The 24483-nt window shown below is 44.3% G+C and overlaps 1 protein-coding gene across 1 annotated transcript in view; it reads right to left on the bottom strand.

Annotated features, from left to right (window-relative positions):
* kl (klotho) overlaps positions 1-24483 on the bottom strand; it is an 89790-nt gene that overhangs the window by 25181 nt on the left and 40126 nt on the right. The window contains exons 2-3 of the mRNA XM_078222241.1: positions 12424-12940; positions 5289-5557 (exon numbers count right to left, since the gene is read on the bottom strand). Coding sequence (XP_078078367.1) covers positions 5289-5557; positions 12424-12940 — 786 coding nt within the window. The remainder of the gene's footprint in view (positions 1-5288; positions 5558-12423; positions 12941-24483) is intronic.

Genomic DNA, 24483 nt, shown 5'->3' with positions numbered 1-24483 from the left:
ATAGCCAGAACTGACCTCTTGTGGCCGATAGCCCTTATGATTGGTGGGGATATGGTGGTGGTGCACCAGCATCTATTCAGGCATGGTGATGGTCACTGGTGTTGGATGGCATTCTCCCCCACCTCGGGAACCAGCTGAGTGGCCGTCAAGGTTCATCTGACTGTCTTCCCGTACAGCAATCGGCCTCTCAATACCGACAAAGTGATGGCAGGAATGGGGGGTGGTCCTTAATTAGATCATTCAGTAACTCAGTTAGCTGCCCAGCAGGCAACAGTGCCACAAAGTTGCCACTGCTGGCAATATGTCATGGCATTGGAAAGGGGTCAGACTCTTCTCCTGACACACTTTCCCCTGCCATCCTGCCAACCGTCCTACCCAAAAACCATCTCCAATGAACCAGCAAAATTCAACCCATAGAATCATAGAATGGTTACAGCACAGAAGGAGGCCAACTGGTCACTGTGCCTGAGTCATCTTTCTGTTCAATCCCACACCACTGCCTTTTTCCTGTAGCCCCGAAAATCTTTTCTCTTCAGAAAATTACCCAATTCCTCTTTAAATTGAATCTGCCTCTCAGGCAGTGTATTCCAGATCCTAACCACTGACCACAGAAAAATATATTTCCTTATCTCACTTCTGCTTCTTTTGCCAATTATTGGAAATGGGTTTCCTCTGGTCCTTGACCATTTCACAAATATGAACAATTTCTTCCGCCTCTAACTTCAGACTCATCATAGATCATCATCAAATCCCTACAGTGCAGAAGGAGGCCATTTGGCCCATCGAATCTGCACTGACTCTCCACAAGCACAACTCTGACAGAACACCCCTACCAGGCTCTAACCCCGTAACCCCACATATTTACCCCGCTAATTCCCCTAACCTACAGATCTTGAGACACTAAGGGACAATTTAGCATGGTCAATCCACCTAACCAGCACCTCTTTGGAGTGTGGGAGGAAACTAGAGCACCTGGAGGAAACCCACGCAGACACGGGGGAAAAGTGCAAACTCCACCCAGACAGTCATTCAAAGTCAGAATTGAACTCGGGTCCCTGGTGCCGTGAGGCAGCTGTGCTAATCGCTGTGTCACCCTAAATACCTCAATCAAATCTCTTCTCTGAAGAGAGCAGTTTCACCAATCTATCCACATAAATCAAGTCTCTCATCCCCAACCATTCTTTTAGATTTTTTCTGCACTCTTCACTTCCTTTCTAAAGTTCAATGTCCAGAATTGGACACAATACTCCAGTTGACACTGAACTGGTGTTTTATACAGGTTCGCTATAACCTCTTTGCTTTCCTACTCTAAGCTGCTGCTTATAAACCTAGGATCCCATCTGCTTTCTTAATCTGCCCTGTGACCTTCAACAATTTATACACATATACCCCCAGTCGTTTTGCTTTTGCAGCCTCTTTTGAATTATATCCTTTGTGTTATATTGCCTTTCCTCATTCTTCCGACCAAAATATTTCCCTTCACATTCTCTGCATTAAATTTTATCTGCCTCATGTCTGCCCATTTCACCCGCCTCTTCTTGACCTCTTGAAGTCTATCACAATTCTCCTCATGGTTCACAATACTTTCAACTTCTGTGTCATCTGTAAATTTTAAAATTATGCTCTGTACACTCAAGCCTAGATCATTGATATGGATCAGGAAAAGATGTGTATTGATCCTGAAGAAAGCCCGTTATATACCTATAATGACTCCAGGAGTCAGCTGTCAAGGAACAGTGCTTTTATTGTATAAAATAAAAGTAAAATGAAAACCACAAGCCTGTGGTGAACACAACTGGTCCCAACCAGGCCAAAAGGAATAATGGACCCACTCAGGGGCCTGTTTTATACATGACTCGGTATACGAGCTCCACATGGTTGGTTAATTACCAATCCCCAGGGAGTTGGTATTCAATGAGTTCTACAGGGAGGTCAATCAGTGATTCCCCATTCAAGCCCTGGGGGTTATCACAATACCATCCCTCAGACTGAAAAACAACCGTCGCCACAACTCTGTTTCTTAACATTCTGTTAATTTTATATCCATGTTCATTTTACTCCATGGGCTTCAATTTCACTGACAAGCCTATTATGTGTTAAATGCCTTTTTGAAAGTCCAGGTACACCACATCAACATCAATACCCTCATCGACCCTCTCTGTTACCTCATCTAAAAACTCAACCAAGTTAATTAAACACAATTTGCCCTTAGCAAATCTGTGCTGACTTTCCTTAATGAATTCATTCCTTAATGAATTCATTCCTTAATTAATTCAAGTTTGTTCAAGTGTCAGATCTTTGCTGTGAGCAAAGTTAGAGCTCATGGAATAAAAGAGAGAGTGGCAACATGGGTACAAAAGTGATTGAATGACAGGAGGCAGCAAGTAGTGATTAACGGATGTTTCTCAGAGTGGAGGAAGGTTTGTAGAGGAGTTCCCCAGGGGGCCCTTGCTTTTCCTAATATATTTTAATGACCTGGACATCGGTGTACTGGGCACAATTTCAAAATTTGTGGATGATTTAAATCTTCGAAGAATTGTGAGTTGTGAAGAGGATACTAGGGAATTGCAAAGGGACATTGACAAGTTGTGAGAATGGGCAAACAGGTGGCAGTTCCATACAGAGAAATGTGAGGAGATTCATTTTGGCAGGAAGAACATGGAGAGAACATATAAAATAAAGAGCCCAACTCTAAAGGGGATGGAGGAGCAGAGAAACCTGAATGTATGTGTGCACATGTCATTGAAGGTGGTAGAACAGGTGGAGAGAGCAGTTCATAAAGCATGTAGTACCCTAGGTTTTATTAATAAGGGCATAGAGTACAAGAGCAAGGGGATATGTGAATTTGTATAAGTCACTAATTCAGTCTTAACAGGAATATTGTGCCCAATTCTGGGTGCTACACTTTAAGAAAGTTGTGAAGGCATTAGAGAGAGTACAGAAGAGGTTCATGAGAATACTTTCAGGGATGAGGAACTTCAGTTATGAAGATAGAGTGGAGAAATTGGGAATATTTTCCTTGCAGAAAGAAGGCTGACAGGAGATTTGATAGAGGTATTCAAATCACGAGGGATCTAAACAGTGTAGATAGGAAGAAATTATTCCCACCCTTGAAAAGATCAAAATCTACTCATGGAGGTTCCCAGATAAGGATTCTACAGCAATTGCCTGGGAAGTGCAAACTTCTGATGGACAATGGCTCTGCACTGGGAACCACCTGAAAATGTGATTTAAATCACAAGCCTCTAACAGTTCTGACTGTCTTACATCAATAGTTACCCAGAAAATGTTTGAGGAATTAAAACCAATTCTAGCTTCTGGGCAACTATTGTACTGACCCAAACTGGTCCCCCATGGAACTCCCCCAACCCCTCTCGACTCCTCCATGGAACTCCCCCAACCCCAGATCCCTATCCCTGAGGTCTCCCCACACCCTCAAACTAACCCCGCAGGGAATTCCCCCAACCCTCCAAACCACTCATGGGTTTCCCCCACCCTGAGAAGGGACCATATCTTTTGATGGGAACTCTCCAACCTATGAGATTCCCCCCACCCCCTCCACCCCCATGGGATTTCTTACCCCCTCATGGACTCTTCCACCCTCTCAAGGGGAACCACCCCTGCCCACCCCCATCCCCCTTAATCCCATCTCCTCACCCCCAACAGGCTCAATACCCCTCCACCAAGGCCCAACCAGACCCCACCTGACCTGACCATACCCAACCCGACGCCAATGTCCCCTCCACCCAAAGAGCCAATCTGATCCGATACCTGACCCCAAAGCTCAACCTGACTTGACAACCCTTACCAAAATTCTATCCGTTGACCTTATACACTTCTCCCTGGCTGGTCAAGGACCTTTAAATCTGCCTGGTTTATAGTAGCTAGTGCCATTTATAAGGGGCAGCCATCGGTGCTAGGCCCCAGGAGTGAGCTACACTGCAGAGATCCCTTCCGGTCTGAGTCGCACGACTGGGCAAGATAGGATGGCCTTGATTTGCAGGTGAGCGGAGTGGCAATCCAACTCAGTGAGCACTCCATTGGAAGTTACGGACAGTTTTAGCGTCTTTTGATGCCAGTGATAGCTTTGAACAAACCTAAATTATTTAATATTAGCAGTGGTGTGTGAAACAATACTTAGAAAATGATTTTTGAAGGTAGAACGGGCCATGTGATGATGAAAAATGGAAACACGTACACAGAGAATCCAACAATACGGTAACATGGGCGGCATGTTGGCACAGTGGTTAGCACTGCTGCCTTACAGTGCCAGGGACCCAGGTTCAATTCCCAGCTTGGGTCACTGTCTGTGTGAACAAAGAACAAAGAACAATACAGCACAGGAACAGGCCCTTCGGCCCTCCAAGCCCGCGCCGCTCCCCGGTCCAGGATTGAATCCTGAATCCAGGATCCCCGCCCAATTTTCCAGCCTATCTACATACCAATATCCTATCCACCGAGCTGTCCCTCACAGCTACGATGCTTTGTTCATTACAACCTATTAACTCACCCCCACGCCCCCATTCCAGACCATGTGATCTCCAGGGAGAGGCGAAAACCCAGAGTGAAAAACCCCAGGGCCAATATGGGGAAAAGAAAATCTGGGAAATTCCTCTCCGACCCCCTGAGGCGATCGAAACGAGTCCAGGAGATCACAATGGCCCTGATCGGAAAATGCTTCCCAACCCTAGTCATTTCCACTTCCACGAACACCATATGAATTCCCTGCCCCCGAGACAGATTCCCAACTATCCGCAGTCTCGCTCTGTACTGGCACCAGCAAGATGATCATAGAATGAAGCCATGAAACAAGAAACAAGGAACAATTAGCCCGCGCCGCTCCCTGGTCCAAACTAGACCACTCTTTTGTATCCCTCCATTCCCACTCTGTTCATATAGCTTTGCACATTCTCCCCATGTCTTCGTGGGTTTCCTCCAGGTGCACTGGCTTCCTCCCACAATCCAAAAGACATGCTGTTTAGGTGAATTGGCCATGTTAAATTCACCCTCAGTGTACCCGAACAGGCACCCGAGTGTGGTGACTAGGAGATTTTCACAGCAACTTCACTGCAGTGTGAATGTAAGCCTACTTGTGACGAATAAATAAACTTTATCTTCTGTACTGCAGAATCATTGGAAAATGTCAAAATTCAAGAAAAGATTGTAAACAAAAGAAACCCATCATGTGCGGAGGGGCGAGACTGATTTAAATATTATAATCACAGTCACTTGTTCTTGTTGACAAACTTGTATATTGTGTGAATCAAATAATGGCTTTAATTTTTTACCTGTACAACATCTTCAGAAATACCCCAAACAAAACTGGAGGGAAAGGTTCCTGTAATAGGTTTATTTTCTGGTACAGGTGGAAATCCATTGTCCTCTATCACTTGGCGATAGAAAAAAGCAGATGATTTTGGCATCCTCTCCTTCTCCTTGCTTTGAAAGTCGATGTAAAACAACCCTCGTCGGGTGCTGTAACCAGCATCCCATTCGAAGCCGTCTACCAGGGACCACGCTGTGTATCCAATGACATCTACTCCATCGTACTTAATTGCTGTGGAGGTACAAGTGCCAGAAATGTTAATGCTGAAGTGTAATATTGACATAATGTGTGGAATGTGCACACTTTACAGGAAAACATTTATCTTCCAGGACTTGTTCCGCGACATCAAATTGCATTGCAAAGATAGGCAGCTTGTTAATGACTACCAAGTTGTCCCAAAGCACTCCAAAACCAATAAAGTACCTTTTGAAGTGTAATCACTGTCTATGAAAGCACCAGAACCATCAAGTGGCTAATGGATTTACTTTAGTTTGCAACTGCTGAATGAAATGGAATTCATCGAACATTCTCCTCTTATAATGCAAAGGTGTTAATTACTTGACCACATACCCACTTCCATTAATGATCGATAGGGAAATTTGATCACTAGGTTTTTAGTTGAGTTTAGTTCTCCATAATTTAAGGTTTAGTCCAAATTAATGCAAGAAATACAGCTATTGTGCATAGCAAGACCCCACAAACAGCAATGTGACAATGACCAGAAAAATCTATTTTACTGATGTTGTTTGAGGAATAAATATTGTCCAGGTCACCAGGGCTAAATCACCTGCCTTTCAAAATAGTGACATGGGATATCTTGCATCCACCTGGGAGGGCCTTGGTTAAGTCATTCGAAAGACAAGGCCTCCAACCATGCAGTATGCCCGCCCCTAGAGTGGCACATCAGATTTTTATGCACAAATACTGGAGTGAGATTTGACACATCACTTTCTGATTTAGAGGCATGAGGGCTACCAATTATAGCAACACTTATTGTGGGGATCAACTGGCAAACTACCAAAAATACGGTACTTGATGCTGTTAAAAATGTATGTCCTTTAATGCTTAAAGGTTGAAGTAAGTGTGCTTTATGAAAATCTTGTTCATCAATTGGAAGACAATAGCTCCAAACACATGGCAGATAATCAGATTAGATTTCTCATCCAATCCTCTAATGGAGCTGAATACTATGAAGATGGAAGAGGCTAGGTTTGTGCATCAGAGCTGTCAAAAAATTACAAATTGAAATTGGAGAAATACGTCAAATGCTTAGATGGTTAATTGGTTGTCCAGCATTCTTTGAAAGAGAACAGGTCCCTATCAGAATGAAAAATCTCATTACTTAGTGGCAAGATTTCACAGCTTGAGACTTGCCTGATAGATTCGTTTTTTTTCATCAGCACCACGTAGTAATCTCTATATATGCATGTTGATCTGAGCTTTAAATCAATGCTTTTGTTCGCCTCTTAAGGTAAACTAGTTTAATCTAACTCTCATATAAATACAAAATCCCAAATAGCTTGGATTTTACTTCTTTATTCTTGTTGATTGGGTGGCACGGTAGCACAATGGTTAGCACTGCTGCTTCTCAGCTCCAGGGACCTGGGTTTGATTCCCGACTTGGGTCACTGTCTGTTGGAGTTTGCACATTCTCCTCGTGTCTGTGTGGGTTTCCTCCGGGTGCTCCGGTTTCCTCCCACAGTCCAAAGATGTGCGGGTTAGGTTGATTGGCCATGCTAGAAATTGCCCCTTAGAGTCCTGAGATGCATAGGTTAGAGGGATTAGCGGTTAAATATGTAGAGATATGGGGCTGGGGCCTGGGTGGGATTGTGGTTGGTGCAGACTCGATGGGCCAAATGGCCTATTTCTGCACTGTAGGGTTTTTATGATTCTATGATTAAAAAATGTTATCACGCAACATCGGTAAGAAACCCTTTCAATAATGTTTCTGCACAATTTTGTGAGAAAATGATAATAAGTTGCTTCAAAATGGACATTACTGTAAATTCAACTTACCACTGCAAAAACATATAGGCCTTGTTAGGAGAGCAATATTTGAAATTGTTAGATCTTCGTCCACTTCTAAACATTCCACTTAGAAAGTAACCTGGGAGGTGTTGTAATATGCAGTATGCCATCAATTGAGTTCAGTAAGAAGTCTCACAACGCCAGGTTAAAGTCCAACAGGTTTATTTGGAATCACGAGCTTTTGGAGCGCTGCTCCTTCATCAGGTGAGTGAGGATTTGATTTTGATTTGATTTGATTTGATTTATTATTGTCACATGTATTAACATACAGTGAAAAGTATTGTTTCTTGCGCGTTATACAGACAAAACATACCATTCATAGAGAAGGAAATGAGAGAATGCAGAATGTAGTGTTGCAGTCATAGCTAGGGTGTGGAGAAAGATCAACTTAATGCAAGGTAAGTCCATTCAAAAATCTGACAGCAGCAGGGAAGAAGCTGTTCTTGAGTTGGTTGATATGTGACCTCAGACTTTTGTATCTTTTTCCCGAAGGAAGAAGGTGGAAGAGAGAATGTCCGGGGTGCGTGGGGTCCTTAATTATGCTGGCTGCTTTGCCAAGGCAGCGGGAAGTGTAGACAGATTTAATGGATGGGAGGCTGGTTTGTGTGATGGATTGGGCTACATTCACAACCTTTTGTAGTTCCTTGCAGTCTTGGGCAGAGCAGGAGCCATACCAAGCTGTGATACAACCAGAAAGAATGCTTTCTATGGCGCATCTGTAAAAGTTGGTGAGAGTCGTCGCAGACATGCCAAATTTACTTATTCTTCTGAAAAGGTAGAGTGCTCCGAAAGCCCGTGATTCCAAATAAACCTGTTGGACTTTAACCTGCTGTTGTGAGACTTCTTACTGTGCCCACCCCAGTCCAATGCATCTCCACATCATCATTTGATTCCTGTGCTTTGGCTCAAGTTTTACATCTCCTCCCACTCTCCATTGCATAGGTCATCATGGACCTGAACCACTCTAATCAGCATCACATAATGGAAACCAACCATTTCTATTAGAACTTCAGTCTGCATGAACAAGGAATTGATTCATAACAGTTGGGTGTCAACTGTGGCTTAGTTTATAGCACTCAAGACATGAATTGGCAGGTTCAAGTCCCATTGCAGATCTTGAGTTTAGATTACATTCCAGGTCAGAATATATAAATGAACTTGTTGAGCAAAACTTTTGCATGAATTGTTGTACGATTTTCGTTGGAAAAGAATACATGAGCGATTTTCCCGCCCGCTACATTGGTCGAGTAGCATACCAGGGTGGGAAATTTAAGCGGGAGTCTAAAAAACTGATTCCTGGCATCCAGCAGGTCATAATTCTCCCAGGCCATTTTTTTTTGACATAATCAGCCTCACGCCAGGGAACGATATGAGGCTAATTTTAATATTCATACTCTAATTTGAATGTCTTTAGTGAGCTCCGGATGCCATTGTCCAGACTCACTTGGATTACTGACCTTGCCAGTGAAGGTTCCCACCAGCGGGGATCAACTGCACCCAGACATGATGGCCTCACTGGTAGGACAGGAGGCCATATAGGAGGTCGGGGGCAGGGGAGGAAGTGCTCCTTGGGCAGTGCCAGCCTGGCACTGCCCACCAGTCATCCTGGCACTGCCAGCCTGGCACAAAGGGGCTGCCTGAGAGGGCAGAGCCAAATCCAAGAGGGGGAGAGGTGGGAGGGAAGGGGCGACTCTGCAGCGGTGGGTGGGGCTAGTGGTGGGGTCAACGATTGGGGGTCGGGACCGACAATTGGGGCAGGGGATGGAGTCAGGACTGGCAATTGGGAGGCCGGTGATTGGGAGGAGGGTCAGAGCCCGCGGTCAGGGAGTGGGGGAAGGGCCATCAGGAGTCCAGCGATGAGCTCCCACTGCAGTCAATCAGTCTGCCAGTATGGCCCCCTCTGCTGCCTTCCTCTCTGGTGGGTTTAGGGTCTGCCGCCCCCCCCCCCCCTCCCCACCCCCTCCGGCCCACTGGCGTGAATCACCTGACGGCCTCTGTATTGTACAGAGTGCCATAAATTCATGAAACTCAGCTCACCAAAAAAACGGGTGGGAAAAGCTCCCATTTTCCCGCCTTATAGACAATTTGAATTTTGGGGGGGGAAATCACCCTCTACCTCTTTTTTTTCCAGTCTTTTCTCTTGTAATAAACAGAAATGGAGTGGTCAAGACCAGGTGCATTACATGGACTATATTGCAAGCAAACATATATTCAGTAAACTTTTCATATATTTATTGAAAGAGGGATGGAGAAAGTTATTGGATTGAAGAAAGTTCCATATTCTAACCACGTCGGTGCACAGAAACCTTTATCAAACTCTAATTTAATTATTTGATTGTTGTCTCTGACAGCGCAGCACTTCCTTCACACAGGATTTACCACAGGAATTCACTCCCACTTTATACCTAACTTCCCACTTCCTATACTTACCATTGGTGTTCTTTGTGGGGTTTTTTTTGGGGTGGAGGGCATACAAAATATGAGGGATGGCAAGCCCATCACCTTCTTGGCCACCCCTGAGCTGTTTCCCACAATACGGTATGTGGGCGGGTGCTGAAATGTCAGCCCAACTGCCATTTTAAAATAATAATTAACAGTCAATTGAGCTTGTTACCAAACCAATTGTCCCAAATGATTCACTGCTCATGCCGTTATATGATTGGCATGGGCAGGTACAGGAAGGTGAAAGTGGCTAGGCCATTTTTAAAAAACGCTTCTGGGGGCGCAGAGAGGGCGCCCAGGTGCCCCATCGTGGCTAGTCCCCCAAGATGTTATCCATCCCTTTGACCCGCCCTGCCTGGGCAATGTGCCCCTTGTGAAATCCAGCTCTATGGTTCACCTGTACTCAACCTATCTTTGGTTGTCTTTGGGGCTAAAGGAACCAAGAAATACTGGAGGAAGGTGGGATCAGGATATTGAATTTGATGATCAGCCACAATCAAAATGAATGACAGCGCAGGTTCAAAGGGCCAAATGGCCTACTCCTGCTTCTATTTTTCTATGTCCCTGTTTACACTCTAGTAACTAAATTGATACAATGTAACACTGAGAATGTGTTTTACTATGTCCTTTCTCTCTCTCGCTCTCCCTCTCTTTCTCTCTCTTTCTCTCTCTCTCTTTCTACCTCTGTCTCTCCCTCTGCTTCTCCTTGCCTAGCTTCCCAGGATACTCACTCAGAAGCTACCAAATCACCAGCCCTATCACTGTTGAACCACCAATGAAACTTCCATCTAGGGTTTTGTCCAAATCCCTGGGAAACGGTAATTTAAGTAATTTGGGCAGGTGCTTGCACCTGTAGCATCACAACAGGAGCACTGGCCCTGTAGATGTAGAGAGGCATCCCCACTGCTCCATTAGGGTTTGGAGGCAAAGGTGGGGAGGTTGTTTCAGAGATGCCAGGCTGACCTGTAGATAAGGTTGGCTAAAATGTTTTTTCTCAGCTTGTTCCCAGGATTGATTGCAATTCCTCGGTTGTGGGCCTTACCCTATGTCCAAGACAGAACGTCCTCCTAATCTTAGCAGATGTAGGTACGGTGGTGATGCTGCCGTCTTTCAGATAAGGTGTTAAATCGAGATTCTGTCTACCCTCTTAGGTGGGCATAATGGATCGTCCAGCACTGCTTAAAGAAGGCATTCTGACCAATAATTATCCCTCAAGATGCACCACTGAAAAAGATTACCTGGGTATTTACAACATTGTTGTTGGTGGAAGCCTTCTGTGGGTAATTAGGCTGCAGGGTTTCAAGGATTTGACCTCTTCTGTTGCTTGTAGTAGGCTTTCTGTTTATTCTTAATGAGCAGTTTATTATTGACTGAACTTCCACTAATTAAGTTCCACTTAAACTCCATGGCTATAGTCTGAGTCCTGTCACTAGACCGTTGTCACAAAGGTGACTGCTTTGAACAGTTGCATAATGCAGTTCTGAGAAAGGTGAATAAATGAAACCCTGCACTATGCTGGGACAGATTTTCATCTCTGCTTACATGTAAAACTGACGCCGTGTTTCACTAACATTAATGAAATTGAAAGTTAATCAGCTTCTGTAAGGAACCACACTGCCCAGGTGGCAACTCGAGAATCTACCCCTCTACCTGAGGGAGCAAACTGTTGGTACTACCCGTGTGGAAGCGTGTCCCTTTGGCCAGTGATAATTGGTTGCAGTCATGGCGTAATGCTGACAATTATTCTGATCAATTTGGTGAAATAAAGGGGGCAGAAAAGAGAACTAGAATCATCCAATATTACAACACAGGAACAGAAGGTGGAATTTTGTGGGCTCCTGCTGGTGGGTTTTCAGCGGGGGAAGATCCATAAAATTCTCCGCCCATCACCTGTCTGCAATTTTACAGGTTTTTTTCGTTCATTCGTGGGACATGGGCGTCACTGGCTGGCCAGTATTTATTGTCCATCCCTAGTTGCCCACGGGCAGTTGCGAGTCAACCGCATTGCTGTGGCTCTGGAATCACATGTAGGCCAGACCAGGTAAGGACAGCAGATTCCCTTCCCTAAAGGATATGAGCGAAACAGGTGGGTTTTTGCGACATTCAACAATGGTTTCATGATCATCAGTAGATTCTTAATTCTGGATATTTTTTTATATTGAATTCAATTTCTACCATGGCGGGATTCGAACCCGGGTCCCCAGAACATTGGCTGAGCTTCGGGGTTAATAGTCTAGCAATAATATCACTAGGTCATTTCCTCCCCTTATGCGGTGAGTGAGGCTTGGGGCCCTGTCAGAAATGCTACCTGTTGGATGAAATGTTAAATAGATATTTAATAGTTAAAGCTGTCTTACTTCTTGGATGGAAGCAAAAGATCCCGGAGGATTAATCAATGAAGAGGAGGGCAGTTTTCTCTGATGTCCTGGCCAATATTTATCACTCAACCAACATTTCAAATACAGATTATTTCATCATTACCTCATTGCTCACTGACTGCCATATTTCCCACATTACAGTAGGGGCTACACATCAAAGTACTTTATTTGGTTGTAGAGCACTTTGGGACATTCTGAAGTTGTGAAAGGTGCTGTATGAAATATTATAAAATGGTGAAGAAATGTTACCTTTAAGCACATCCATGAGGAATCTCTTTAAAGGATACATATTATAAACATCCTCAGTCTTTGTACTGCTACTGCTGTCATCCCAGCCATTTTCTACAATGAATATTTTTGAGTTGTTGTATTCTGTGTGAATCCAATAGAGAAGCTGCCTCAGAAGGTATTTTTTTGATTGGTTAAATAACAAATTTGAGTCCAAAAGTCGAAAGCTCAGTGGCCCAAATGAAAGTGCAAAAAAGTCAGCTGTTTTCTTTATTTCCGCTTTCTCTCCAACATTGAAAACTGGCAGCAGAGATTTGAGGTTGTCCTTCATACATGCCGGATAGTCACCGTCTAAGAATATTGGTTTAGCAAACCAACCTAATACAGAGTTGATCGAGCACTGGCAAAGCTGCACAGCTTCAGGATTAATGTCCCCATCCTTTGGCCCAACCCAATGTGAAGCCAAAGCAATTGACACGTGACCTTGCTGTGAATCGCGGAAGCGGTCATTGTAGATATGCCAAGTCTTGGAGTGTGCCTGGTAATCAACATATTAAACACAAGGTTAATTATGTCACAATAACTTCAACATAATCACGGTAAATGAAATATTTTATTTGTTACACAGCATATTTTATGGTCTGAAGCTAAAATCTTGATAATCCCATTTGTTCTATTTTTATGTATTTGAATTTATTCCTGTTTCATCAGGTCTCCCAAGGTCTCTCCAAGGTGCGAAATAAAGGGAAACCAGTTAGTCCCATGTGCTAAAGATGGAATCATTTATTCCATCAGGAACTGGCTCTGATTTCCTTCAGTGTGCTGATCCAGCACTGTGTTCAGAGCTTCTTGTAGATGACATTAAATGCTAAATATGTCACTGACTAGAGGTACACAAATGCAGGTCCGACCACATGGTGCCACAGCATGATATGTTACAATCCAGTTAGGGACTATTAACTTTTTGTTTAAAATAGACAAAGTTTGAAATGCCAGTTACGCACAAGGAGATCAAATCTACAATATTCCACCATTTTAAACAAGCAAAATAAACTTTACTATACACAAAGTCAGAAAAATAAACAATTTACAGCCTCCACACTATACTCAGGCATTCAGAATTAACATGTGGTAAATATAAGTTAATGGGCAAACTGTTGTCAAACACTTCATATTGCACATTAAATAGCAGATGTGGCCAAAACAGATCCCATAGATTTCTCAACAACTCATCCAGACATCAGTTGCCGCTGTGAGTCACAAAATCTTGTTAACACTCTGTATCCCTTATGAGATATGTCAACGCTTCATTTTAAAGAACTTAGCCTCTGAATTCTCTAAAGCTGCCCTGACTTGGCTGCCTCATGACTGCTCTCTCCCTATTGGTTCAATTTCTCCTCTTCAGACTGTGTTCCACAGCACTTACAAAGCTGCATGCCCGCCTCTAATTACTAACTCAATTCCAACTCTTTTTTTTAAACCATTAGCTTCACTAAGATAGCACTGCCCCAGATTTCTCCGAACTCCAGTTTCCCAGCTACACTGAGCTATACATGATTCTCAGGACTTCTCTGAGCCCTGACAGCTTCACACAGGACCAGTGACCTCCTGCCATGCTCTCAGCTCCCCAGGGCTTCTCTGTGAACTAAAAACCAGTAAGAAGTCTCACAACACCAGGTTAAAATCCAACAGGTTTATTTGGTAGCACAAGCCACTAGCTTTCGGAGCGCTGCCCCTTCATCAGGTGAGTGGGAGTTCTGTTCACAAACAGGGCATATAAAGACACAAACTCAATTTACAAAATAATGGTTGGAATGCGAGTTTTTACAGGTAATCAAGCCTTAAAGGTACAGACAATGTGAGTGGAGAGAGCATTAATCACAAGTTAAAGAGATGTGTATTGTCTCCAGCCAGGACAGTTAGTGAGATTTTGCAAGCCCAGGCAAGTCGTGGGGGTTACAGATAGTGTGACATGAACCCAAGATCCTGGTTGAGGCCGTCCTCATGTGTGCGGAACTTGACTATCAGTCTCTGCTCAGCAACTCTGCATTGTCGTTTGTCGTGAAGGCCGCCTTGGAGAACGCTTACCCGAAGATCAGAGGCCGAATGTCTGTGACCGCTGAAGTGTTCCCCAACAGGAAGAGAACATTCTTGCCTGGTGATTGTTGAGCGGTGTTCATTCATCCGTTGTCATAGCATCTGCATGGTCTCCCCAATGTACCATGCCTCGGGACATCCTTTCCTGCAGCGTACCAGGTAGACAAGTTGGCTGAGTTACAAGTGTGTGTACCGTGTACCTGGTGGATGGTCACACTTACTGTGTTTACCCCAGTCCAACGCCGACATCTCCACATCATAACTAAAAACCACACAAAGTATGAATTGCAGCCAAGCTGCACCAGGGCTTCAAGAGCTTCTGCAAGCCCTAACTGCTTAGATCCTGTTAACAGCAGCATCGTTCTGGTATATTCTCTTCCCCTGCTGAAGAACTGCGATAAAATGAAACCAAAGAACCTTCTTGTGCTCCACCCGTTTTCATGATAATGTAGCCTTTCAGTGTTCACTGAATGCTTTTAAGCTAAAATATAATTCTATCTCCCAATACTGCACTTCTTTGCAAATAGTGTAGACATCACGGAAAGAATTCTCCCAAAAAAATTCTAAGTGTTGAATTCGCATGAAAACTGGAGTAATTCACGCTAGATTTTTCAGTGGGAGTTCAGACAAGAATCTCCCACACTCTGTGCGCTGCAGAGGCCACCAGCATGAATATCATTACATTTCAGGGGCGCGCATATCCCGCTGGAGAGGTTGAAATCAGTACACTGAGCGGGCCACTGCGCATGCACCGATCTGTCACACTGAGATCGGCACATGCGCAGTAGCCCCGTCCTTCCATCCTCCCGATCGCTGGCAGTTCGATTGCTCGATTGCTGGCCAGCTCTGCGACCTTTCACTGCTGGCTCTCTGCACCCCCCATGGCCCGATCGCCTAGCCCTGGCCAACCACGGTCTCCAGCACCCCTCCCCCCCACCAATTACCCCCCCCCCGCAAGCTGACCACCCCAAGGCTGACCCCCCCCCCCCCCCCCACCCCTCCGATTGCTGGCCTCCCTGCTTCCTTCACTGATCCCTATGCAGAGTGGCAGCGGAACCCACCCCATCAGGCCCTGGCCACTAGGTCCTGCTCTTATATGCCCCGCTCCCTGGGCACTGCCCCATGCCCAATGGACAGTGCCAAGGTGCCCCTGGGCATTGACACTTTGCCCCCTGGGCAGTGCCAGGGGGCACAGGCTGGCACTGCCAGGGTGCCAATGCCCAGGGGACACACCTGCACCACCCGACCCTCTATGGGGCCCCTATTGACTTCCCTTCACTCTAGCGGGGTCAGGCCACTAGTTCCCCATCAGTGGGGAGTGACTGTAAATCCCGCTGGAGTGAAATACTCTGGCGGGGTGGGAGATGCTCGCGGGCTCGGAGAATTCAGTCCCGGGCCCGCTAATATCATTCAAATTATATTAAAATGACAATTTAAATGGTCTTTGCACTTCCCTGCTGATTTCCAGCAGGGAGCAGATGCCATTGGAAATCCGGCACTGGGAAACTCAAGCAGGGCGTGAATGAATGCGCGAACCCCATGAATCGGCCGACGTGAGGATCTCCCAGCCCACTGTGCTAAAAAATTAGTCATGATGTGGAGATGCCGGCGTTGGACTGGGGTAAACACAGTAAGAAGTTTAACAACACCAGGTTAAAGTCCAACAGGTTTATTTGGTAGCAAAAGCCACACAAGTTTTCGGAGCTCTAAGCCCCTTCTTCAGGTGAGTGGGAATTCTGTTCACAAACAGAGCATATAAAGACACAAACTCAATTTACATGAATAATGGTTGGAATGCGAATACTTACAACTAATCAAGTCTTTAAGAAACAAAACAATGTGAGTGGAGAGAGCATCAAAACAGGCTAAAAAGATGTGTATTGTCTCCAGACAAGACTGCCACACAAAAGACAGTTTCACTGGCTGTCTTGTCTGGAGACAATATCTGGAGACAACCAGATCTCTATCCACAGATCTCTAAAGGTTGCCACTCAAGTGGATAGAGCTGTGAAGAAGGCATATAGTGTGTTAGCTTTTATTAACAGGGGGTTGGAGTTTAAGAGCTGTGGGGTTATGCTGCAACTGTACAGGACCTTGGTGAGACCGCATTTGGAATATTGCGTGCAGTTCTGGTCACCTCACTATAAGAAGGATGTGGAAGCGCTGGAAAGAGTGCAGAGGAGATTTACCAGGATGCTGCCTGGTTTGGAGTGTCGGTCTTATGAGGAAAGGTTGAGGGAGCTGGGGCTGTTCTCTCTGGAGCGGAGGAGATTGAGGGGAGACTTAATAGAGGTTTATAAAATGATGAAGGGGATAGATCGAGTGAACGTTCAAAGACTATTTCCTCGGGTGGATGGAGCTATTACAAGGGGGCATAACTATAGGGTTCATGGTGGGAGATATAGGAAGGATATCAGAGGTAGGTTCTTCACGCAGAGAGTGGTTGGGGTGTGGAATGGACTGCCTGCAGTGATAGTGGAGTCAGACACTTTAGGAACATTTAAGCGGTTATTGGATAGGCACATGGAGCACACCAGGATGGTAGGGAGTGGGATAGCTTGATCTTGGTTTCAGATGAAGGTCGGCACAACATCGTGGGCCGAAGGGCCTGTTCTGTGCTGTAATGTTCTATGTTCTATGTTCTAATGTGCAAACTCCACACATTCATTACTGGGGTTATAACCAGTCATGATTACACCGTTCACAAAGAATATACATTGTGGTTTAATCTGCACAAGCAACAATATGCACCTACAATTCATTTTCAAGCAAAAAAGATTTAATGCGGAAAGGTTTGTGGAATGTAGAGTCCCTATCATTCTTTACAGAAGTGTTTCTACTATCAAGTGTTAATCTCCTGTAATTACAGATGATTCAAAGAGGTTGGGACAAAGGTTTGATGTAGTGCAGAAGATGAATGCATGACTATCTAATGTTGAGCATCTCGGGATCTTGTACTGCAACAACAGGTACTATATAGATGCAAATGCTTGTTGTGACATTGTTACACGAGATAAATTTTCAATATCTTTTTGGTGCATCTCCAAAAGAGTATAAATAGTATGTCTATGATTGATGTTCTCCCAGGTAGCAGTTAGTGTGAGGGTCTGAAGAGTACAGAGGTCCATTGGAAGCTGTCTGGTACTATTCCATCATGTAAGAAGTGAGTGGTCATGTTTCAGTGATCAGTTTCATGTTGAGTGTTAATACAGAAGAAGCATCTTGTTTTGACATTTTTGAAGAGAATTATAACCTTTCTAATTATGTGAATGTATTGTCTGTATTAAGCACAGTTCATTGTTAAATCAGCTTGTCTCTTAGTACATAGTATGTAGAATTTATTTTGTTTCATTTTCCAAAGTCGAGGGAATCAACCTGAGAGCGTATGATGTATTACATATTGTTTATGGAATACAGTGATGACCTGAGTCTTGTTATATTTATTTGAGTAGGCAAAGGCATATTCTGTTTTGTGGGAAAAACACAAGTTCCACTTACAAGACTGATAGATGAGGACAATCCCAAAGAGGATATCCAACAGGATATCCAACTTAAAGATACAGTTGGCGGGATTTTACGGCCTCAAAGAACAAACAAAGAACAAAGAACAATACAGCACAGGAACAGCCCTTCGGCCGTCCAAGCCCGCGCCGCTCCCTGGTCCAAACTAGACCATTCTTTTGTATCCCTCCATTCCCATTCCGTTCATGTGGCTATCCAGATAAGTCTTAAACGTTCCCAGTGTGTCCGCCTCCACCACCTTGCCCAGCAGCGCATTCCAGGCCCCCACCACCCTCTGTGTAAAATACGTCCTTCTGATATCCGTGTTAAATCTCCCCCGCCCTTCACCTTGAACCTATGACCCCTCGTGAACGTCACCACCGAGCTGGGAAAAAACTTCCCACCGTTCACCCTATCTATGCCTTTCATAATTTTATACACCTCGATTAGGTCACCCCTCATCTTCCGTCTTTCCAGTGAGAACAACCCCAGTTTACCCAATCTCTCCTCATAACTAAGCCCCTCCATACCAGGCAACATCCTGGTAAACCTCCTCTGCACTCTCTCTAAAGTCTCCACGTCCTTCTGGTAGTGTGGCGACCAGAACTGGACGCAGTATTCCAAGTGCGGCCGAACCAACGTTTTATACATCTGCAACATCAGACCCCAACTTTTATACTCTATGCCCCATCCTATAAAGGCAAGCATGCCATATGCCTTCTTCACCACCTTCTCCACCTGTGACGTCACCTTCAAGGATCTGTGGACTTGCACACCCAGGTCCCTCTGCGTATCTACGCCCTTTATGGTTCTGCCATTTATCATATAGCTCCCCCCTACATTAGCTCTACCAAAATGCATCACTTCGCATTTATCTGGATTGAACTCCATCTGCCATTTCTTTGCTCAAATTTCCAGCCTATCTATATCCATCTGTAGCCTCTGACAATGTTCCTCACTATCTGCAAGTCCAGCCAATTTTGTGTCGTCCGCAAACTTACTGATCACCCCAGTTACACCTTCTTCCAGATCGTTTATGTAAATCACAAACAGCAGAGGTCCCAATACAGAGCCCTGCGGAACACCACTAGTCATGATGTGGAGATGTGGAGAAACTGTGAACACCACTAGTCACAGGCCTCCAGCCGGAAAAAGACCCTTCCACTACCACCCTCTGTCTTCTGTGACCAAGATATGGAGATGCCGGCGTTGGACTGGGGTAAACACAGTAAGAAGTTTAACAACACCAGGTTAAAGTCCAACAGGTTTATTTGGTAGCAAAAGCCACACAAGCTTTCGGAGCTCCAAGCCCCTTCTTCAGGTGAGTGGGAATTCTGTTCACAAACAGGGCATATAAAGACACAGACTCAATTTACATGAATAATGGTTGGAATGCGAATACTTACAGCTAATCAAGTCTTTAAGAAACAAAACAACTTATTCTGTGACCAAGCCAGTTCTCCACCCATCTAGCCACCTCCCCCTTTATCCCATGAAATCCAACCTTTTGCACCAACCTACCATGAGGTACTTTGTCAAATGCTTTACTAAAGTCCATATAGACGACATCCATGGCCCTTCCCTTGTCAACCATTCTAGTCACTTCTTCAAAAAACTCCACCAGGTTAGTGAGGCATGACCTCCCTCTCACAAAACCATGCTGATTATCGTTAATGAGTTTATTCCTTTCTAAATGCGCATACATCCTAGCTCTAAGAATCCTCTCCAACAACTTCCCTACCACGGACGTCAAGCTCACCGGCCTATAATTAACCAGGTTATCCTTCCTACCCTTCTTAAATGCAGAAAACCCTTCCTGAAAGCAGAAAATCCCACCCGAGGTCAATGTACCTTTCCAAGTTCTGTCCTTTGCCTGCCCCGATTCCCGTTGCAGGTGGGGTGATAAAATTTCGGTCATAGTGACTTCTCAAGGCTGAAATTCTCACGTTAAATCAACCGTTCCTCATTATTCAGACTTGCGCACTTTTTTCATCACCTCCAGGGTTTGACTATCTTCCTGCGCCTCAAGAAATGGACACATTAACTTAGGGTGTGGTCCAACAGTTTAGGTAGTACATCATCACTTTTTTACATTTCTATTGGGATCCTATTTGTTTTATTAATCCACAGTGATTGAATATATTGAGTGTCAAACAGACAAAATTCCTAGATTTCTTCCAACTTACTCCTTGGCTATTTTATAGCATTCATAGGGGGCTCATGCCTCTCAGTTTTCAGTCTTATGTTTTGTTTCATCTCCTGTTGTTCGATCCAATTAAATATTTTGTCTAACTGATTTTGTCATTTATAAGCTGCCCCCAGTTATGTCCTCTAGGTTGCTATCACTTGCAGATCTAATCAATTTGTGTTGAGTTTCTGAATACAAAGTGTTTCTTTGTTGATCTTGGCACCATTGGTTCCCACTGGGAGATTAGTGATTTTGCTAAGACCAGTTGTGAGGAAGATCCAATGATAAAACAGAAAGTGGCAGCACATGCTCCATGCCAATGTAAATGTTGCTCATGTAATTCATGTAAATTGGAAGCAGTAGTGATCCCAATGAATCACTTTGCTCACTACTCAGCCCTTCAACAAGTGCTTCCTATCCTTCAGACAATCTCTTGTCGATTCCAAGATATTATGATTTTATTTCCACAACTTTAAACTTAATATCACCTTCGTTAAAGTTTGCATCTTTTTCCAATCTACTTTCTCTACAGATGCATATGGTTGCTTTCAGTTACTCTCACTTTGGATGCATTTGGAAGGGAAAATGGGTGCAATTAATGTGCTGGTGTCTTTAGGGTAAAGCTCGTGTAATTAAACACATAAATAAATGATCAAGATGTGAGTTTCTCACAACAGAATCGGGGACACAGCCCCTCAGGAGGCACGGTGGCACAGTGTTTTTGGCACTGCTGCCTCACTGTGCGAGGGTTTGATTCCTGGCTTTGGTCACTGTCTGTGCTGAATTTGCACATTCTCCCCGTGTCTGCGTGGGTTTTCTTCGGGTGCTCCGGTTTCCTCCCACAGTCTGAAAGATGTGCTGGTTAGGTGCATTGGCCAGGGTAAATTCTCCCTCAGTGTACCCAAAGAGGTGTCGTAGTGTGGCGACTAGCGGATTCTCACAGTAACTTCATTGCAGTGTTAAAGTAAGCCTACCTGTGACACTAATAAAATAAATTAAAGATGGCTTTCGACAGTGTTACATTCAATAAAAACCAAAATTAAACTAATTGAAGTCTGTGCTGTGGTAAACACATTGTAGCGTGGCTGCTTATTTGAGAAACCGTGCCCACCTGCCTACAGTCTCCTGACTCAGATGATAATATAATTTTACAATTTAACCTGTGCAAATATGAATTGATGTTAATGTACATGGATTTTATACAACATAGTTGAATCACTATAGTCACAGTGTATGTTGGCTTTATTGTAAATGCTATATACCTCCAGAGTACAATAAAGCTGTGTACAAAGCTTAACGTAGCTGAATCCAAATATCCTGAATAATGTCAGCTCTGCATCTTGTGAGCAAAGCATTAAAGTCTGTATCTCAATAAATGACAGGAATATTGTTTATATTTAACTTGTTGCATCATTTCCTCTAGTAGATGGGAAGTTCTAGTTTGATTATTGCATAAAATGAAGATTATTGTTGACTCACTCATTCATTCATTAACGAAAACTAATTAAACATAATTTAAAACATTTCACAGCTGGCTACTTTCGAGTAAAAAGGTCTTTACTAGGAAGTAGGTAGTGATACAACAATTCTTCCTTCCAATGCCTCATTGTCCAAAAATACCCCTTTCCCCTGCTGTAAGACCATAAGACATAGGAGCAGACTTAGACCACTCAGCCCATCGAGTCTGCTCCACCATTCAATCATTGCTGATATTTTTCTCATCCCCATTCTCCTGCCGTTTCTCCATAACCGAACATGTGGATGAATACATATTCTAACGCGTAATAATGGCAGATTTTTCTATTATTCCAGCGTGAGATAGATTGTCCCTAATTTTGCTGCTTACCCTTTTAATTACATTTTAACACTAACGCTTTTTTCCTTAGATTTCCAAACTGATAATATTTTGCATGTTCCAAAGAGACATATTGGACTTGAAATGTCAACTCAAGCCAGGATTTTCCAGCCCTTCCCATCTGCGGGGTCTTCCAGTCCCACCAAAGGCAACCTCCCCATGGCAGGGTGCCCAGTGATGTGGCCAGCGGGCAACTCAAATGGTCATTATCTTCAGCAGGACTGGAAGATCCCACCAGCGGCCAATGGCAAGTTACCTCCGCTGCCAGAAAACATACTGCAGGAGGAATGGAAAATCCCAACCTCTGTTTCTGGCTGCCTGACCTGCTGAGTTTTCCAGCACTTTCTGTTTTTATATCTGACCATCAGCGTATGCTGTATTTTGCTGTTACTTTAGTGTTTAATTCACTGCCTCTCTTCCAGGAATGCCGACCTTGAGGAAATTCTCCTCTTCTCTTTGACAGGATTTCCATTTGTCTCCTTCACCTTGTTCACCTTCACTGCGTTCCATTTCCTGGTGTTTGATAAGGTGTTTACCAAAACTCACGTCACACCCACACTCCATCCTCAATTACTGACTCTGGCTTCAACTACCCCAAGAAGGTTAGAACTGAAATTCCATCCTTGTTTTGAATCCATCCAGGATTGCAGATATCTCCAAGACATACAGCATTCCTCAGACTGCTGTTCTCACCGCATTCTGAAATCCACACTTGGTGCCATGTGCTGCCATGTGTACACACAATGTGACCTCTCTCTCCAATGCACTGACTCATCCTAACTCAAAGCTGACCTTGTCCACAGCTTCATTTCATTCTCCATCTCATCCAACTTTTTTTTTTACAAGAAATTGTTTCACTTCATATCAGGGCTGAAGGAACACCAGCTCCAACAACTTTCTGGTCTTGATGCCCCCTCCCCTCCTTGTTTCCTGTTCAAGCTCAGTTTTCAGGCTGGTTGGAGGAGTTCAGGGGCAGGGGGGAAAGTGGCCCTTCTCAAACGTTGGAGGGGAAGGGGAGGAGAACCTCCATCAATAGTCTACTTTCAACATCAGATGTCCCCACCACAAGGTCTGATCCGGGCAGGTGCTCCTTCATCCCTAGCCTCTCTATCAACACCTCCACTGCACCTCTACCCAACCCCTGGGCCTCACCTACTCTCCCCACTCTGAGACGTCCACACTTACCTGGTCCTGGACTCTCGGGACTTTGACTCTGAGGGCTGCTTACAGTCCTGTCCACTGGCGCTGCTAGGGCTAGAGAGATGCCAGTCAATCTGACTGGCCGGCAGCTTTCTGAGGAAGAACTTCCTTCTAAGTGAGGGGTGGAAGACCTGCCTCCAGTCAATTAATGCTCCTTGGAAGGTTAAGTGGTTGTGGGGCAGCCAGTGTCAGCAGCATTGCATTGACCACTGACTCTTCAGATGGTGGGTGGGAAACCCCACAATCCTAAAAATCCCAAGTTTCATAGGGTACCTTTCCACATGAGAAAATATTCACCCTTTGAACAAATGCCGAGGAAAACAAGGTACAAGGCGAGGCAGACCAACCTCATGTTTGCATTTCAAGCAGTCTTTTCCACCCCTGCAATCACTCATTCTTTTTATTGATAGAATATCATAGGCTGGCAGGGGCACCCTAACCACCATACCTAAGTGTAGGACCTCTCTTTATTAAATGATGGCGTAATCTCTTCAAGATTCTCCACCTCTAAGTCTTTTCCTATTATTCTGTCTTGTTCCCTCAGAAGCACATGATGGCAAGAGATGCAATAAACAATGTAAAATATATTTCAAAATAAAAAAAAGAAAATCAAAATGACAAATGCAAGGTTTGATTTGTCACACTAAGGTTACTCTAGTTCTTTAATGAATGAAATCTTAAAGAGACAAGGCCAGTTTCATGAAATCGGGCAGTCTTACCAGTTGGGACTATGATTTTCCCTTTATCTATTTCTGTAGAATAAGAGAAAAGCAAACCTGGTGAAGAGCCTTCTTCCATGTGCAAAATAATAAGGAAGCTTAAACAAAGGGGAAATCTCCCTTCCTGATTTAAACATCAGGAGCACTATGCTGTTGCTGGGGAACTTTTAAATTGTAAATGAAACTCAAGAAACAGAAGATGATTGTGAGGACAGGAGGTAACACTTCAGAAACTCAGACTGAAAGGGTATCTGAAGATGGCGAACCTTTGATACAAACATCCATAGGATTGTCTTGCCTTCTGTACACTGACAGATGGGATAGTGACTCCCTTCTGCATTGACTAGGTTAGGATTGTTTTCGCTGGAGTTCAGGCGAATGAGGAGGCAATCTCATACAGACTTACAAAATTCTAACAGGACTAGGCAGGGTAGATGCAGGGAGAACGTTCCCGATGGTGGGGGTGTTCAGAACCAGGGGTCACAGTCTGAGGATACAGCGTAGACCATTTAGGATGGAGA

The sequence above is a fragment of the Mustelus asterias genome, chromosome 10 (genome assembly GCF_964213995.1).
Source record: "Mustelus asterias chromosome 10, sMusAst1.hap1.1, whole genome shotgun sequence".
NCBI classification, from domain to species: Eukaryota; Metazoa; Chordata; class Chondrichthyes; order Carcharhiniformes; family Triakidae; genus Mustelus; species Mustelus asterias.
This window is presented reverse-complemented; position numbering and strand designations above follow the sequence as displayed.